Source organism: Callorhinus ursinus, unplaced genomic scaffold (genome assembly GCF_003265705.2).
Source record: "Callorhinus ursinus isolate GAN/ISIS: 27379988/994484 unplaced genomic scaffold, GSC_fseal_2.0 scaffold14, whole genome shotgun sequence".
NCBI classification, from domain to species: domain Eukaryota; kingdom Metazoa; phylum Chordata; class Mammalia; order Carnivora; family Otariidae; genus Callorhinus; species Callorhinus ursinus.
In genome coordinates this window covers 8722756-8741902 of record NW_027397076.1, presented here as the reverse complement: position 1 = coordinate 8741902, position 19147 = coordinate 8722756, and the positions used below count along the sequence as shown (strand labels likewise).

Genomic DNA, 19147 nt, shown 5'->3' with positions numbered 1-19147 from the left:
TGATATAGAAGATGAAATGATGGAAAATAAAGAAGCTGAGAAAAAGAGAGAGAAACAACTATGGATCACGAGGGCAGAATTCAAGAGATAAGTAATACCATAAGATGAAACAATATTAGAATAATTGATATCCCTGAAGAAGAAGAAAGAGAGAGGGGGGCAGAAAGTATATTGGAGCACATTATAGCAGAGAACTTCCCTAATTTGGGGAAGGAAACAGGCATCAAAATCCAGGAGGTGCAGAGAACCTCCCTCAAAATCAATAAAAATAGGTCAACACCTTGACATCCAATAGTAAAACTTACGAGACTCAGAGAGAAAGAGAAAATCCTGAGAGCAGCTTGGAACAAGAGATCTGTAACCTACAATGGTAGAAACATTAGATTGGCAACAGACCTATCCACAGAGACCTGGAAGGCCAGAAAGGACTGGCATGATATATTCAGAGCACTAAATGAGAAAAATATGCAGCCAAGAATACTATATCCAGCTAGGCTGTCATTGAAAATAGGAGAAATAAAAAGCTTCCAGGACAAACAAAAACTAAAGGAATTTGCAAACATGAAACTAGCCCTACAAGAAATATTGAAAGGGGTCCTCGAAAAAATGAGAGAGCCTAAAAGTAACATAGACCAGAAAGGAACACAGACAATATACAGTGATAGTCACCTTACAGGCAATACAATGGCACTAAATTCATACCTTTCAATAGTTACCCTGAATGTAAATGGGCTAAATGCCCCAACCAAAGACACAGGGTATCAGATTGGATAAAAAAACAAGACCCATGGATATGCTGTCTGCAAGACACTCATTTTAGACCCAAAGACATCCCAAGATTTAAAGTGAGGGGATGGAAAACCATGTACCATGCTAATGGACACCAAAAAAAAAAGCTCAGGGGCAATCCTTATATCGGACAAATTCGATTTTAAACCAAAGACTGTAATAACAGATGAGGAAGGACACTATATCATACTTAAAGGGTCTATGCAACAAGAAGATCTAATAGTTGTAAATATCTATGCCCCTAACATGGGAGCAGCCAATTATATAAGCCAATTAATGACAAAAGCAAAGAAACACATTGACAACAATACAATAATAGTGGGGGACTTTAACACCCCCCTCACTGAAATGGACAGATCATCTAAGCAAAAGATCAACAAGGAAATAAAGACTTTAAATGACACACTGGACCAAATGGACTTCACAGATATATTCAGAAACATTCCATCCCAAAGCAACTGAATACAAATTCTTCTCTACTACCCATGGAACATTCTGCAGAATAAATCACATCCTAGGTCACAAATCAGGTCTCAACAAAAGATTGGGATCATTCCCTGCATATTTTCAGACCACAATGCTTTGAAAGTAGAACTCAATCACAAGAGGAAAGTCGGAAAGAACTCAAATACATGGAGGCTAAAGAGCATCTTACTAAAGAATGAATGGGTCAACCAGGAAATTAAAGAAGAATTAAAAAAATTCATGGAAACCAATGAAAATGAAAACACAACTGTTCAAAATTTTTGGGATTCAGCAAAGGCAGTCCTACCAGGAAAGTATATAGCAATACAAGCCTTTCCCAAGAAACAAAAAAGGTCTCAAATATACAACCTAACCCTACACCTAGTGGAGCTTGAGAAAAAACAGAAAATAAAGCCTAAACCCAGCAGGAGAAGAGAAATAATAAAGATCAGAGCAGAAATCAATGAAATAGAGACCAAAAGAACAGTAGAACAGATCAACGAAACTAGGAGCTGGTTCTTTGAAAGAATTAACAAGATTGATAAACCCCTGGACAGACTTATCAAAAAGAAAAGAGAAATGACCCAAATAAATAAAATCATGAATGAAAGAGGAGAGATCACAACCAACACCAAAGAAATACAAACAATTATAAGAACATATTATGAGCAGCTATATGCCAACATATTGGATAATCTGGAAGAAAGGATGCATTCCTAGAAATGTATCAACTACCAAAACTGAACCAGGAAGAAATAGAAAACCTGAACAGACCTATAACCATTAAGGAAATTGAGGCAGGCATCAAAAATCTCCCAACAAACAAAAGCCCAGGGCCGGATGGCTTCCCAGGGGAATTCTACCAAACATTTAAAGAAGAATTAATACCTATTCTTTAGAGACTGTTCCAAAAAATAGAAATGGAAGGAAAACTTCCAAACTCGTTTTATGAGGCCACCATTACCTTGATCCCCAAGCCAGATAAAGACCCCATCAAAAAGGAGAATTACGGACCAATATCCTTGATGAACATGGATGCAAAAATTCTCACCAAAATACCAGCCAAGAGGATCCAACAGTACATTAAAAGCATTATTCACCCCGACCAAGTGGGATTTATCCCTGGCTGCAAGGTTGGTTCAACATCCGCCAATCAATGTGATACAATACATTGATAAAAGAAAGAACTAGAACCATATGATCCTCTCAATAGATGCAGAAAAAGCATTTGACAAAGTACAGCATCCTTTCTTGATCAAAACTCTTCAGAGTACAGGGATAGAAGGTACATACCTCAATATCATAAAAGCCATCTATGAAAAACCTACAGCAAAAATCATTCTCAATGGGGAAAAACTGAGAGCTTTCCCCCTAAGGTCAGGAACGCAGCAGGGATGTTCACTATCACCACTGCTATTCAACATAGTATTAGAAGTCTTAGCCACAGCAGTCAGACAACAAAAAGAAATAAAAGGCATCCAAATCAGCAAAGAAGAAGTCAAACTTTCACTCTTTGCAGATGATATGGTACTTTATGTGGAAAACCCAAAAGACTCCACCCCAAAACTGCTAGAACTCATACAGTAATTCAGTAAAGTGGCAGGATATAAAATCAATGCATAGAAATCAGTGGTATTCCTATACACCAAGAACAAGACAGAAGAAAGAGAAAGGAGTCAATCCCATTTACAATTGCACCCAAAACCATAAGACACCTAGGAATAAATCTAACCAAAGAGGCAAGGAATCTGTACTCAGAAATCTAAAATACTCCTGAAAGAAATTGAAGAAGACACAAAGAAATGGAAAAACGTTCCATGCTTATGGATTGGAAGGACAAACATTGTGAAGATTTCAATGCCATCAAAATCCTAAAGGAGAACACAGGCAGCAACCTCTTCGACCTCAGCCACAGCAACTTCTTCCTAGAAACATCACCAAAGGCAAGGGAAGCAAGGGCAAAAATGCACTATTGGGACTTCATCAAAATAAAAAGCTTTTGCACAGCAAAAGAAACAGTCTACAAAACCAAAAGACAACCAATAGAATGGGAGAAGATATTTGCAAATCACATATCAGATAAAGGAGTAGTATCCAAAATCTATAAAGAACTTCTTAAACTCAACACCCAAAGAACAAATGATCCAATCAAGAAATGGGCAGAAGACATGAACAGACATTTTTCCAAAGAAGACATCCAAATGGCCAACAGACACATGAGAAAGTGCTCAACATCGCTCAGCATCAGGGAAATCCAAATCAAAACCTCAATGAGATACCACCTCACACCAGTCAGAATGGCTAAAATTAACAAGTCAGGAAATGACAGATGTTGGCAGGGATGTGGAGAAAGGGGAACCCTCCTACACTGTTGGTGGGAATGCAAGTGATAGAGGCACTCTGGAAAACAGTATGGAGGTTCCTCAAACAGTTGAAAATAGAGCTACCATCCGATCCAGCAATTGCACTACTGGGTATTTACCCCAAAGATACAAATGTAGGGATCCGAAGGGGTATGTGCACCCCAATGTTTATAGCAGCAATGTCCACAATAGTCAAACTATGGCAAGAGCCAAGATGTCCATCGACAGATGAATGGATAAAGAAGAGGTGGTATATATACACAATGGAATATTATGCAGCCATCAAAAATATGAAATCTTGCCATTTGCAATAACGTGGATGGAACTGGAGGGTATTATGCTGAGCGAAATAAATCAATCAGAGAAAGATATGTATCATATGACTTTACTGATATGAGGAATTCTGAATCAGGAAACAAAGTGAGGGTTGTTGGAGTGGTGGGGTGTGGGAGGGATGGGGTGGCTGGATGATAGACATTGGGGAGGGTATGTGAGCGCTGTGAATTGTGTAAGACTGTTGAATCACAGACCTGTACCTCTGAAACAAATAATACATTATATGTTATAAAAAAAAAAAAGAAGAAGAAGATAGCAGGAATGGAAGAATGAAGGGGAGGAAATCGGAGGGAGAGATGAACCATGAGAGACTATGGACTCTCAGAAACAAACTGAGGGTTCTAGAGGGGAGGGGGGAGGGGAATGGGTTAGCCTGGTGATGGGTATTAAAGATGGCACATACTGCATGAAGCACTGGTTGTTATATGCAAACAATGAATCATGGAACACTACATCAAAAACTAATGATGTAATGTATGGTGATCAACATAATATAATAATTAAAAAATAAAAAATAGGCAGAATTAGTTTACCTGATTCTAGACTTATTATAAAGCTACAAAAATCATGACTATATATTACTGACAGAGGGACAGACACATAGATTAATAGAACAGAAACGAGAAACCAGAAATAAGCCCACACAAATATGCCTAATGGATTTTTTTGTAGATTTTATTTGTTTGAGAGAGAGAGAGAGAGCACACGTGCAAGTGGGGGATGGAGCAAAGAGAGAGGGGCAAGCAGAGTCTCTGCTCAGGGCAGAGCCTGGCAAGGGGCTCAATCCCATGACCCCCAGATCATGATCTGAGCTGAAATCAAGAGTCACACGCCAAACTGACTGAGCCACCCAGGCAGCCTAACTGATTTTTGATATAGGTGCAACTCAATGGAAGAAAGACAGCCTTTACGATTGTACATCTATGGGGGGCGGGGAATAACATCAATCTAAGTGTCACACCATTGAGGAAAATTAGGTAAAGGGTATATAGGATCTTTCTGTATTATTTCTCAAAATTGCATATAAATCTATAATTATACCAAAATAGAAAGCTGAATTTAAAAAATATTTAAAGAATTTAGTCAACTCTGTTCCTTGATATGGCTATGTATAGATGGATAGAGAAGTCTGGAAGGAAGAACATTTAAAAGAAGGAAGAATTTAGTGTTTATGACTCAAACCCTGCAGAATCAGCTCTTACCTGCAGCAAAGCTCCCATTAGTGATGCCAATGCAGCCATTCCAATGCACAGAGCTCCAAACAGCACACCTAGATGGATGATATAAAAGCCAGTGTAAAATTCAGATCCAGAGGATTAGAATTCTCAATAGAATAAGCTACCCACCTTTGATTCAAAGTAATTAATATGACTGTGGTGAAAAATGGCCACATACATCAGAGCCAGCCAAAAAAAGGGAAGGGGTGTTTTCCTACAGGATCAGCAGTGTGCAAAGGGGAAAGGAAACTCCGTTATTGTGTCCTGGGATTAGTGACATTAGGTTATATAAATAAAAAAATCCCTAGCATTAACCATAGGGACTTTAAAGCTTAGAACTATTGTGTCATTAATCTAATCCTCCATACACATTTGTTTATAAAGGAAGGCTTAGGTCTCTTTCAGTTTGCCAGAAACGGGGCACAGTCCAGCTCTGCTCTGTATACGTAATGGGGGAGGGGAGTAATAAACATCAGAAATTCGAGTCATCTGATTTGAAGTATTCATTTCTCCTGGGAAGTGACAATCCACACCAAGGGGTGGTTTAGGACCTTTAGCCCTCTTGTAATCTTCATCAACATCCCCAAGCCTTTCCTGTTAAACTAGCAAAGAAAGATAGTATCAAGTATGATATTACCCATTCTACAGATTGTTTTTCCAAACTTTATAGAAATTCTCAAGCCACCACTGCTGGTCAGATTACAAATTATAGAATTTTTTTTCTTTTGGCTTTCAGTACTTTCCAGATTTTCTCCAAATACATTTTTTAAATAATTCTTATGACTTGTTTGGTTAGTCGTATTTTTTTATTATGTTATGTTAATCACCATAATTACATCATTAGTTTTTGAGGTAATGTCCCATGAGTCATTGTTTGCATATAACACCCAGTGCTCCTTCAGTACGTACCCTCTTTAATACCCATCACCAGGCTAACCCATCTCCCCACCCCCCTCCCCTCTAGAACCCTCAGTTTGTTTCTCAGAGTCCATAGTCTCTCATGGTTCATCTTCCCCTCCGATTTCGACCCCCTTCATTTCTCCAAATACATGTTTTACTTTTTAAATTATAGGAAAATTTACACACATGCCCCCAGATTTTTATTTTTGAAGATTTTCATTTAGCACAAATCACCTGAAATCAGTCAATATAATTTACCACACATAAAAATCAAAACACAAAAAAGGAATGATAAATTTGCTCATAAAATTAGTGCATTCCTTATATCTATCTAATTTACACTAGCACTCACCCCTTTGTTAAGTATATTGGGTAAATAACCTTATTGCACCTGAATGGAAACCTTACATTAAATTTGTACATAGAGCTCATGTCGCAATGATTTTTTTTATGCCTCCAAATCCTAATGTAAATAGTATTTCCAACATATTTAGCTTGAGTCTTCTATATCTGATAGCTCATAAATGGTCACCACTGTGGGTTTTTGGTATTCAAAGTTGATGGAAACACAAATTATTTGCCATGTTCTTCTCAATGATGTCCTTACTATACAGACCTCAAAATAATGACTTTATATAACCCTTCAAAGTAAATGAAAACCTCATCTATACTAGCAGAGTTAATTTGTTATTAATGATCATCAACATCCTTCCTTGACCACCAGCTAGTGCTTCTTATTTTATATGTATTATCTCTAAACCTCATAGTACCTGCAAGATGAATATTTGTTGTAACATTTTTCATACAAAAAATTCAATCTGTATTGGGTTATTGGGTTTGTTTGAGATTAATAAACTGGTAAAGCCTGACTGGGTCTGTCTGGCTTCAAAAGCTTCTATTTAAAAGCATATAGCTTCAATAATCCTATAATGAATCACTCTAAATACTCTTTAGGAAGAATTGTATTATTCTGAAATTATGCTCCAGGATTAAAATTGGGCACATAATAAGATGATGCAATGTTATTTAAATTCAAGGGACACTGAAGAATATAAATTAAGTATTTATTCCAGGCTATCATTAAGACAATTACATATAGAATTGTGGTTCAAAATAGAATATTATTTACTGTTTCTTTGACAGTCTAGTGTTACTGGGTTGAAGTTAAACATTTTTTTTTCAAAAACAAGTTTGTTAGTCATTCATTCCCGAACACATATAACCAAAATGTCAAGCACAAAGAATGAAGTACACTAGCCAGATTTCTTTGGGTCAAATTGTTACATTTGGGGTGTCTGGGAACTGGGGTCTTTAAACCTTTCCATTCACCTGATATTTAACCCCTAATAAGGTCCTACAATCTATCAATAGAAGTTGAACATTCCTTGTACAATTTAATTGACTATCTCCAGGGCAGTCTACGTGTACAGATAGAATAGACAATAAAGATGGGTCAAAAATCACAACACTCTGTTTCTTTATCTTCAATTCATACATACAGACTATGTATTCTATTTTTTGGCTTAGGCTTTTTTTATTTAATTTTTTAAAATGTAAATTCAATTAGCCAACATATAGCACATCATTAGTTTCAGATGTAGTGTTCAATAATTTATCAGTTGTGTGTAACACCCAGTGTTCTGTACTTTAAACTGACAGTGCCCTCTTACATAATAAAGAAGAAGTGTGGCTCTTGGCTCCAAACTAAGGGTATTTCTTAAAACTGTTGGCTAAAGTTTGAAAAGGAAAAGGGTTGAATTTTTTTCTGTGGCTAAGAATTTTAACATAGATTTGGGAAAGGAAGAAGTGAGAAAAGGAAGACAGCTAAATAAGGACCACTGAAAATATGTTCAACATCACTCGTCATCAGGTAAACAAATCAAAACCACAATTAGATACCACCTCACACCCGTCAGAATGGCTAAAATCAACAAGACAAGAAATAACAGATGTTGGCAAGGATATGGAGAAAGGAGAACCCTCCTGCACTCGTGGTGGGAATGCAAACTGGTGCAGCCACTGCGGAAAACAGTATGGAGATTCCTCAAAAGTTAAAAATAGAACTACCTTGTGACCCAGCAATTGCACTACTACGTATTTATCCAAAGAATACAAAAATGCTGATTTGAAGGGATACATGCACCTCAATGTTTATAGCAGCATTGTCTATAATAGCTAAATTATGGAAACGGCCTAAGTGTTCATCAGCTGATGAATGGATAAAGAAGATGTGGTACATATATACAATGTAATATTACTCAGCCATAAAGAATAAAATCTTGTCATTTGTAATGACATGGATGGAGCTAGAGTATATAATGCTAAGTGAAATAAGTCAGTCAGAGAAAGACAGATACTATATGATTTCACTTGTATGTGGGATTTAGCAAACAAAACAAACAAGCACGGGGGAAGGAAAGAGAGAGGCAAACCAAGAAACAGACTCTTAACTATAGAGAACAAGCTTTTGCTTACCAGAAGAGAGGTGGGTAGAGGAATGCATGAAATAGGTGACGGCAATTAAGGAGTACACATGTTGTGATGAGCACCAGGTATTGTATGGTAGTGTTGAATCACTGAAACTAATATTACACTGTATGTTAATTAACTGGAATTTAAGTTAAAACTTAAAAAAAATAAGGACCTCTGAAAATTAATTACTTGAAGTGTCTTTCAAATCTTGATTGCAAATATGGCATAACTGCATTTAGTCACAGACATGCATATGTATATGCACATTTACACTTGAAGGTTCTTACGCCGTATCTTCCATGGAAAAGATTTCTGATATTTCCAAAAACCATCTCCTGGAGGTAAAAAGGAATTGTGAAAATGGAAACTCACTCATTCCTTGGGAAATCCAAGAGAGAGACCTTTCTGAGAGCGATCTGAAGTGAGGTTTAATTAGATCTTCCACAGTTACTGCTGCTAAAGCATTAATACTGGAGGACACTGTGCTGTAAGAGAAAAATCAATCTTTTGATTTATAATATTTTAACTTCAATAATACTTTAAGTAGGAATAAGAAAGGGGGAAACAAACTGTCATTTCTGAAATATAACCAGATTTCTACTATATTTTAATGATCACAACATCCTCTTTCTGGAAGCTGTTATCATCCAAGAATGATTCAGGTAACATCCATAGGCTTAATAGTGAGAAAACAATTTTATGTTGCTTCTGCTTTGCAATAAATCCTCAGTGTCTATGGAAAGAATCTACAAAGACTACATAGTACTACTATATAATGACTTCTTTGTGCATTGAAAGTACTGTCATAAATCCTCACAAACACATGCCATTAATATCAATAATATTAATTTCCTGGATCCTTACTAACATACCCTGTACATGTTAATAATAAGAATTCCCTGGGCGCCTGGGTGGCTCAGTTGGTTAAGTGACTGCCTTCAGCTCAGGTCATGATCCTGGAGTCCCAGGATCGAGTCCTGCATCGGGCTCCCTGCTCAGCAGGGAGTCTGCTTCTCCCTCTGACCCTCTTCCCTCTCATGCTCTCTCTCTCTCTCAGATAAATAAATAAAATCTTAAAAAAAAAATTCCCTGGCACAAACACTGGAAGAAAGTGCAATGAATAAGTTGAAACACAGAACAAGATTCTTTGGACAGTGTATATTATTCAGCACATAATAGGAGATTTTAATTATAATTTTCCATTTGACCATGCTTTAGCTATACATACATTTTAAACCAAGACTATAGGCACCCATTTTTGATAATCAGTGAGAACTACCATCAACTGATCATTATTATGGTGACCCTACAGAGTATGTGATGATGTATTACAGTAGAGACCAAGTTAAAAGTGGAGACAGGATAACAGACTGATAGTCCACATGGATAAAAGTGAGACCAACAGAGAGGATACATGGAGTAGATTACCCACTTTGGGTCATTTGTGCTCATGTCCAGAATTCAGCTTTAGCCCCCAAAATATTGAATAACAAAAGAAAGATCCCAACAGGGAAACCATGTATTGTTAGAGTCATAGTTCATACCTTAATGTTCCACTGTAAGCACAGGCCACAAAAAGTCCAGGAAGTCCTGGAAAATCTTGCAGAATGTCCAGTACCAAATAAGGCATGAGCTGAAAAATTCCAAAATTTACTTCTGAGTGCTATTTGCTATCAAATAAAATTAATTAATGCCTCATTTATCTTGTGTTCTTTAAGAACTAAAGGAACATATTCCATATAATTGAAATTTCCGAATATGAAAAATCAAATTCTTTTATTGCTAACACTTAAAAGAATAGCAGAGTAGTTAAGGATACAGGGTCTGGATTCAGACAGAAGTGGTTTTTGTCACTTCTCTAAGACTCAGTTCCCTCATCTGTAAAGTAGGGATAATAATACTAACCTCATAGACTTGCTATAAAAGTTAAATTACATCATCTATGTAAGGTTCTTAATATAGTACATGGAATATTGTAAATGCTTGATCAAAGGTAGCTGCTCTCAGTCTTTGGAACAATAAGACAATTTAATGGAAATATTTTACATATCTCTATGCTTACATAATAAGAAGCATTCACTTAACTTTACCTGATGACTCAAAGTTCACCTTTGAGAGCGTTAATCACTACCCAGGACTGAAAGCGTAATTATAGTTGCATATAGTATGAGATATAGTGATAAGTGGAGAGTAAACTTGGGAAGTTCCTGAAACTTGCTTCTTTTTAAAAAGTTCCTGATATGAACTTACCTTTTGATAAGTTACTTTTTAAAAAATAAATATTCAATAAGGATGGGAAAGTGTATTACTTCAGTACTATGTCACATGACAGTCTTTTGGCAAAACTGATTTTTAAATCAAGAGGGTCCTAAGAGGATAATTTTCTAGAAAAAGTCCCCTCACTTGCACTGAAACAGTCTTGAGTCCTTCTCCAATAGTATAGAGTAGATGTCATATCTTCTCTTATCAGCCTCTTCTGATTTCACTTGACAATAGTTTGTTATGGGATGTTGAAGAACATCCTCCACTGTGGCAAGGGTCTGTGTTGAGTTGTTTTAAGAATGTCTCCACCTTATCCAAAGCTTACTAATTTTTTATTCTCAGAAAGAGTGAATAGAACTTATCTCTATATGAAATCAAGTTCCAGTTTTCCCAAGGTATCTTAAAGGTGTAACTTCAAGCAGTATTCCATACATAAGCAAAAGTCAAAGTTCCCATTGTTACTGTGATAACAAGATCAAAATCCTCTACCCTAACATCAACTTTCTCAAAAGTCTTTGGTGTGATATTTCATATTCTGAGTGGCCCCCTCAGGTATAGGTAGAACCAGCAAGGTGAGACTGATAGAAAAATAGTAAAACTCTCTCTAGACACTAATCTTGCTTCCTCGGGGTGAGTTCCAGCAGTGTTGCAGAAATATATCTTTGCTCTCCTTGGTTTAAGATTTTGACCTGACTTTCTACTACTGTGCCTTATGTGCATTGTATCCCTAGGGAAATGTTAATGAATTAACTCCTCAATCGACATAATACCAGAATCATCCAATTAGGAGGAAACCTCTTTCTTTTTAAAAAAATTAGCACAGGCTCTCTAAAGGTGCATGCATGCAAGACACCACTGAATGCATTCTATGACAAGGAGTCTCAAGAATAGGAAGTTGTAGATATTTTTTGTTGTTGTCTAGGGATAGAGGAAGATATATGAGAAATATTTTTAACATCCCTATTATCTTCATGATATAAACTACAGACAAAATATTCTTCACTAGAGAGAATATAAGGGAAGAGTGCCTCCATCTTCAGAGTAAACATGATTAGATTCTCTGAGCAAATAGGAAAGATCTATTTATTAACAGGAGGACACATGTGAATACAGGGTTGAGATGCACAGCTCAAGGAGGTTCTCATTTTCTAACTCCACAAGGTTGCATTTTTTTCTGGGAGTGTGTGATGCATTTATGTCAGCATAAATTTCAATCTATCTTCAATCTAATGAGTACCTTGGGCACTTGATTTACAAGCAAGTCTTAGAACATAATTTTGGAGAACTCAAGCTTCGGAATCTAACACTGAATTCTAGCTATACTTTCTGAAAGGCGGTATATGGCATAGAGGTTCAAAGTTAGGACTCTGGGGGGTGCCTGAGTGGCTCAGTCATTAAGCATCTGCCTTCGGCTCAGGTCATGATCCCGGGGTCCTGGAATCGAGCCCTGCATCGGACTCCCTGCTCCGCGGGAAGCCTGCTTCTCCCTCTCCCACTCCCCCTGCTTGTGTTCCCTCTTTCACTGTGTCTCTCTCTGTCAAATAAATAAATAAAATCTTTAAAAAAAAACAAAAAACAAAAAACAAAGTTAAGACTCCAGTGGCAGGCTCCCTGTGCTTGAATTCTGGTTCTAGGTTTACTAGCTATTACATAGTTTGTCTGTGCCTCAGTTTCCTCATCTTTGAAAGGGAGGTAATTATAGCACCTACCTCAGTGTGTAGCTGTAAGGATTCAAAGTTGAAGTTTATATAAAGCACTTATGACAGTATGATGAATGCTTGCGGCTATACTTATTTATCAGCTATGTGACCTTGAGCAAGTAATATAATCTCTCTGCAAGTCACTCATTTCCTCATCTCCAAAATTAGATTTACCAGGTTATGAGAATTAAAAGAGATAAAGCATACAAAGTTCTGGGCACAGAATCTCACCACATAGTTGGTACTCAATAAATGTTCACTCATTAGATCTGTTTATCATTTAAAAACTGGAAGGTAAACTGTTGATAAAAAAGTGATCTAAGAATACCCACAAAATATTTTACACTACCATGGTTTGCATATGGTTTTTTTTTCTTTAACTGTGTTCACATTTCTACTCCCAGTCTTGACCTAATTCTATTTAACAATTGGCTTGAAATTTTCCAGGTATTTCAGTATTTTAATCTTGGAAACAGCATTCTGCATTCTTGCTGTATCTGCTAAAATAAATTTTTGCCAAATGCTTTTGAGAAATTAAAGATGATTATATTGTTCTCATTTGCTCTTTCTCTACAAAAACATGAACACTCTTTCCTCCCAACTAATCAGCTTTCTGGATAACATTAATGCACATGTAAGAAAGACATGGTACTGAACCTGGTCTGGTGCAGATACTTTCTTGGCTGTCCAAGGATCACAGTCATGGTACCTGGAATATAGGGCAAGCCCACATAACACTGAGCAGGCGAGGATTGCCCAGAGTCCCAGAAGATTGATGTAGAGAGACCTAAGGAATTGAAAATAAACCAGCAAATGTCAATTGTAATTTCCATCCCAAAGATTAGGAAACTTGTTACACAAACAGAAGAGAACTTCATGATTACTCAATAAATGCACATTATCTTTTGGTTATCAAAAATGCTATCTGTTTTATTCTAGACTAACCTTCTGCTTATGCTGTCAATCAACACTGTATTTGGAAATACTTGGAATAGATGGGGGATTCTCTATTGAATAAATGTATCCTCCTGGTCAGAGTTCCATGGGCATTGTCAGCTTTATAATGGTATCCAATTAAACTACTTCAGGTCTTCTTGTCATTAAATAAGGATTTTTTAATGGTCGACAGAGCAGTAACTATTATTCATTTTCCTTTTAAAAGTAATGCAGTTATAGACTGCTAAACATTGTTAGCATCTACATAGAAACTCATTAAACTTGTTTAAATGTGGTTTGTAATATCACCTAATAAGTATGAGAGGCAAACCTGCATTCCTTGAACAGGTATCTTCCCAAACAATGTTCAGCATCATAATACATGGTGCGTGTTCCAGGAGATTGTAAAGGTTTGTATAACAGCACTGGCGTCAGACCTGAACATAAATATTGGTTCCATCTACCATATGTGACCCTGGGTAAGTAATTTAGCTTCTCTGATCTTCAGCTTCTTCATGTACACCTATAGATAACGATGCCTACCTTGCAGAATTTTAAGATTAAGTGAAATAGTGTGTATCATATACACAGTGCTTGGCATGTAATAACATTTGTTAAATGGTAATTATTGACATTATGAGTGCTAATGGCATTGAGTTCTATGTCTTAATAATCAGTTGAATAGTAAACATTGTTCTCACTAAGGTGTCTACATTTTTTTCCCAGGAGTGCTGTAGTGGATATTTTAACAAGCTGCCCTAGGCTGAAGAGAGGTACAATCCCCAATGTCATGCTTCCTTCCTTGGGGCACCTGTGTCCAATGACTACTGGATTCAGAATCTTAAAAACCAGTCTCCTTGATGTAGAGAGACCTAAGGAAGCCCTAAGGCCTTGGCTGAGAATGCATTACAACCCAACTTCTCTCTTGGGCCAATTCGGCTTCCTTCTCTTCTCTTTCTTCTACAGGTGGTGATTCCCTCACAGACTCTGGAAATCCAACCTCCATCTCAGAGTCTGTTTCAGGAGAACTCACCTTCAACAGATACCAAACAACAGATTGCTAGCCTTTTCCCTTGATTGACTAAATTTACTGTATGTTTTGCTATTGACTAAAAATAGTATAAGTAACTACAGCTCATCTCCAAATCATCAGAAAATATACCCAGACACTTTCCTGCTCAAATGCCCTTGCTCATATATGAGGTTAATACTTTATTATATAGTTTTATTTAACTTTAGTGCCACTCAAATAGATCACTTATCAATGACATCTGATACTGTCCCCAGTCAATCAATGTCAGTAGGTCTTAACTTTTTGACTGGGATTCATTCTTCCTATGGAGCCAGTGTTAAAAAGTAGGAGAAAATGGTTCCTCTCAGCGCCGGGAGTCTGCTGAGGGCCATTCCAAAGGAAATGGCTACTTATTAAGAAAGGTCTAAAGCTCTAATGTTGGTCTCTTAGTTATAAAATTGGGCCTTTTGAGTTTCATGTTCCCAAAGAAACAGAAGAGCATATGCACAATTAATTTTGAAGAAGCATCAGCTCTAATATAGATTTAAAGTCCAGTGGATTATTGGATGGATAAATTACATTCCTTCAAAGTTCCTTAAAATACCACAACTCCTAAGCTCACTTTCGGGGATTCTATATCCAGTTACTGTGCTGATATTTGTGTAGATCTTTTACTATGGAATTTTCCAAAGACAGATAATGTCTAAACCAATTTACTCTCAATATATTGAGTTTCAACATGTGACATCACAATATTTTCATGCTCTTCTTTGAATAGAAATAGAATTGCCATTCCTTGTCCTACTCCAACCACCCTGTTACTCTTAATCTATTTATAATTTTTAAGTTCCTAAATGCATGTGGGTCCAGTCAGCTTTATCAGCATAGGGAGTAGTGGTTACCACACTGATCTGAGGCCTCCTGAGAAAGAACCAGCCACCACTCATACTCTTTCCTCAAGCCAAGATGAGCTTGACCATGTCATCCTTCTGACCTCTGGGCTGTGTCCAAATCAATGGCTATCTGGAATTCTTTCCCACTATTCTCCACCTGCCCACATATGGTCATTATTCAGGATCTACTTGGTTGACAGGAATCTCTCACCCATTTTCTGCCTTCACGTCCTATGATTTGAGGTCACATTTATTGGATCCCTACTAAGTATTTGTGAAGCATAATATTTTACAATACCTCTCATGAGATGTATAATATTTCTTATGCTCGATTTATAAGTTTAGAAACTGAGATTCGGGGAGACTAAATAACTAGCCCATTCAAATAGCAAGTATTAGAGCAGAGTTATAAACCCATGACTGTGTCTGAAAATAAAATATACCAGCACATCTGGCAATATAATGTCCTTGACCATTTATTCAATCATTATATTGTTCCATGGGACTGTCATACCTTTCTAGTGTTATTTCACTTTTTGCATACTTGTATATATTTTCCTAACTAGATGTTAAGTTCCTTCATTATAAGAGCCATATAATTCTAGTTTTTATCCTCCATAACTCCTTATACAAGTAGATACACAATAAATGCCTTTTTATTTAATAAGATTTATTTTACTTAATAAATCATATAAACATTTCAAATATCTGATTTAAAATATAAGTACCACTTTGTTTTACCTGATCCTTTTATAACTAAGTATATCATTTATTTCTTGGAATTTCATGATACAAAAGGCTTAAACCTGAACAAAGCGTGACTAATTAACAAGTTTCAATAAAGACAACTAATGGTTATTAATGATTTCCATACCATAGTTTGGCTTACATTTTTGCCTGGAATCTGCTTTTACAGGAAATATATCTCTGCACTTGGGATTGGTTGACACCATAGATGCTGGTCCATGTGAATGTCCCTCCTATAATAATTGTCCAGAATGTATGTCTTTGCAAAGGATTGGGATCAAAACTAAATGAAAAGAAACAGAAAACAAATTTTAACTATCAGTAAAAAACTACAGAAAATTCTCCTAGAATATTTTTTGGAAGCAAGCAATGTATATCTATGTAAATATGCATACAGATATAAATATGTACAAATTTATTAAATAATAAAAAAGGCAGAAATATTCCTAACTTAAGTTCAATGAAATAAAAATGGATACTTTCAGAGAATTGGAAATTCTGGATGGGATTGAAGAAAAATGAATGTTCTAATTATTGTGAGCTTTCATAAAAATTGTTCTCCTGTGGCCTTAGGAAACTGTTATTTAAACAAGTCTGCTATGCTGTAATCAGAGAAGAGCATGAAACTAAAAAGAGAGAGAGCAATAAAGAGAGTAAAGTTCCTAAGTGCATCAGAGCAATAGATATGGTACTGAAATGAACACAAAATTGACACATTTTGCATATATAATTTCTCTCCTAGCACATGTACAGTCATATTTCTAATTTATATTCAAGCTCAAGAACTGTCAATTAATGCAGTTTAAAGGCTTTCATCTTCTAAAATGTCATTATAATCATGCTTTCTTAAAATGCTGTGTGCACAAGTTAAATGCTAATAGTGAAAAGTCACTTTATGACATGTACTTAAATCCAAAATATTGTTACAAAGAAAGCTCAACTTCTGTATTTAATATTTCTTTTAACTCTTCTTAATGCATTATCTTGGAAGGAATGATTCTATTCATCCATGATATACAATGAGTTTGACAAATTTCTGCAAAATTGGCTTTCACAGAAACTTTCTAAAAATTATGAAATTCTGCAAATCCATTTCAATCTTATATTTAAGATTAGTTGAGTAAAGTGTTCTGATTTCATGTATATCCCAGCATTCCTATGGACATATAAGAGCCTCTATTCCATTCTTTAACACTTCATATCAAAGTTTAAGTGTTTCAAGGGTGTTGACCATTTAGAAAACAGCTACTATATTAGCTAATGGAAGTCAAGAGACAAAAGGATTCAGGAATCTACTTGAGGGAAGTAAGACAAGATTTAGAACACCCAATTTAGTGGTTTTAGGCCATACAGAATATATAAGACAACTATAGACCACACAGAAAATACCAACACAAAATCCTTCTCTTGGTTTATCACCACCAGAGCAGATATTTTGCCCACCATATTCTCAAACATATCAGATTCACAAGGGATAGACAATAAGGCTTTTCATTATGATTTAATGGTTGGCAGCCTCCAAAGTAAAAGTCACAAAACTGTCTACTCTTTTACTTTTTTTTTTGAAAGATTTTATTTATTTATGTGAGAGAGAGAATGCGATAGAGAGAGAGAGAGCATGAGAGGGGGGAGGGTCAGAGGGAGAAGCAGACTCCCTGCTGAGCAGGGAGCCCGATGCGGGACTCGATCCCGGACTCCAGGATCATGACCTGAGCCGAAGGCAGTCGCTTAACCAACTGAGCCACCCAGGTGCCCCCTACTCTTTTACTTTTAAGAATCTCTTATTGGTGTACAAGTTGTCACTTCAATGCAGCAATATGGATTGCCTTTGTACAAAGTGACAGTTATCTTGCAGAAAAATGATTGGTTCCATACCCTCTCCCTTCAATCTCGCCTACTAGGAAATTTAGGAGTAATCAAGATCTTCTTTTTTTTTTTTTAAGATTTTATTTATTTATTTGAGAGAGAGAGAATGAGAGATAGAAAGTACGAGAGGGAAGAGGGTCAGAGGGAGAAGCAGACTCCCTGCTGAGCAGGAAGCCCGATGCAGGACTCGATCCTGGGACTCCAGGATCATGACCTGAGCCGAAGGCAGTCGCTTAACCAACTGAGCCACCCAGGCGCCCAGGAGTAATCAAGATCTTCTGAGTGGCCACTGGTTGTTTCTGCTTTTTGGTATCCATTCTCCTGTCCTCTAGTAACAGCAACCCAATTTACTTTGGGGAAAAGACCATTTCACCATAAAATAGTCTAAATGGTTGTCAATAAAATGTCCTGCTCTGCCCCTACTAAGGGATGGAATAATGCCCAAGCTAGGACAGCTGGAGGTGCACTTCCTTGGAATCTGAATCTTGAGGTTAAAAAAAAAAGATTATTGAAAATAGTTGAAGTTGATTCATCATAATTCAACTTATCTCTGCAAATTAACACATTGTCCCTGTCCAATTTCTGAAAAGGCTCTTCTCAAACATTAGCACCATTTTCAGAAAACTAGAAGAGAGTCACCAAGTAAGAAATTTTTTTCTTTCTTCTTGCCAGTGATTCAGCTTGCCTGTCTCAAAGTAGGACGGCTTAAAGAGGAAATAAGCCAATCCATGTCAAAATGAGCCCCTCCCCATATTGAACATGATAACAAGAATGACACTACTGATCCACAGTGGAAGGTGTTTTAAAGATTCTTCTAAGTTGTGTGGTATATATGTGATAAAATATCTAGTTTCTCCACTGGTCTTTCTCTAGGAAACCTAAATAGCTGTTTAAGATATGCTATATCATACAATATACTGACACTTTAGTCATTAGTGATAACTTTCTAGTCAATCCTCTAGAAATAATATAGAATATTATAAAATATTTATATACAATATCAATAGAAAAATTCTCTAGGCTACTTGAAACAAAGAACTGTCAAAATAACAGCATGGCCCTTTAGTGTTTTTCTCTTAAGATGTTTCCTTATTTCTCCACTATCTCTTCCCTAATTACCCTACCCCACCCTTTGACCAATTCCAGATTGTAATATCTGGAAGAAAAACACACTTTTGCTATCAATCCT

The 19147-nt window shown here is 36.5% G+C and overlaps 1 protein-coding gene across 2 annotated transcripts in view; it reads right to left on the bottom strand.

Moving 5' to 3' along the window:
- Positions 1-19147, bottom strand: part of SLC5A8 (solute carrier family 5 member 8) — a 68485-nt gene that overhangs the window by 32776 nt on the left and 16562 nt on the right. For both annotated transcript variants that reach the window (XM_025881363.2, XM_073900424.1), the window contains exons 6-10: positions 16235-16375; positions 13162-13291; positions 10087-10175; positions 8915-9027; positions 5156-5223 (exon numbers count right to left, since the gene is read on the bottom strand). In XM_025881363.2, coding sequence (XP_025737148.1) covers positions 5156-5223; positions 8915-9027; positions 10087-10175; positions 13162-13291; positions 16235-16375 — 541 coding nt within the window. The remainder of the gene's footprint in view (positions 1-5155; positions 5224-8914; positions 9028-10086; positions 10176-13161; positions 13292-16234; positions 16376-19147) is intronic.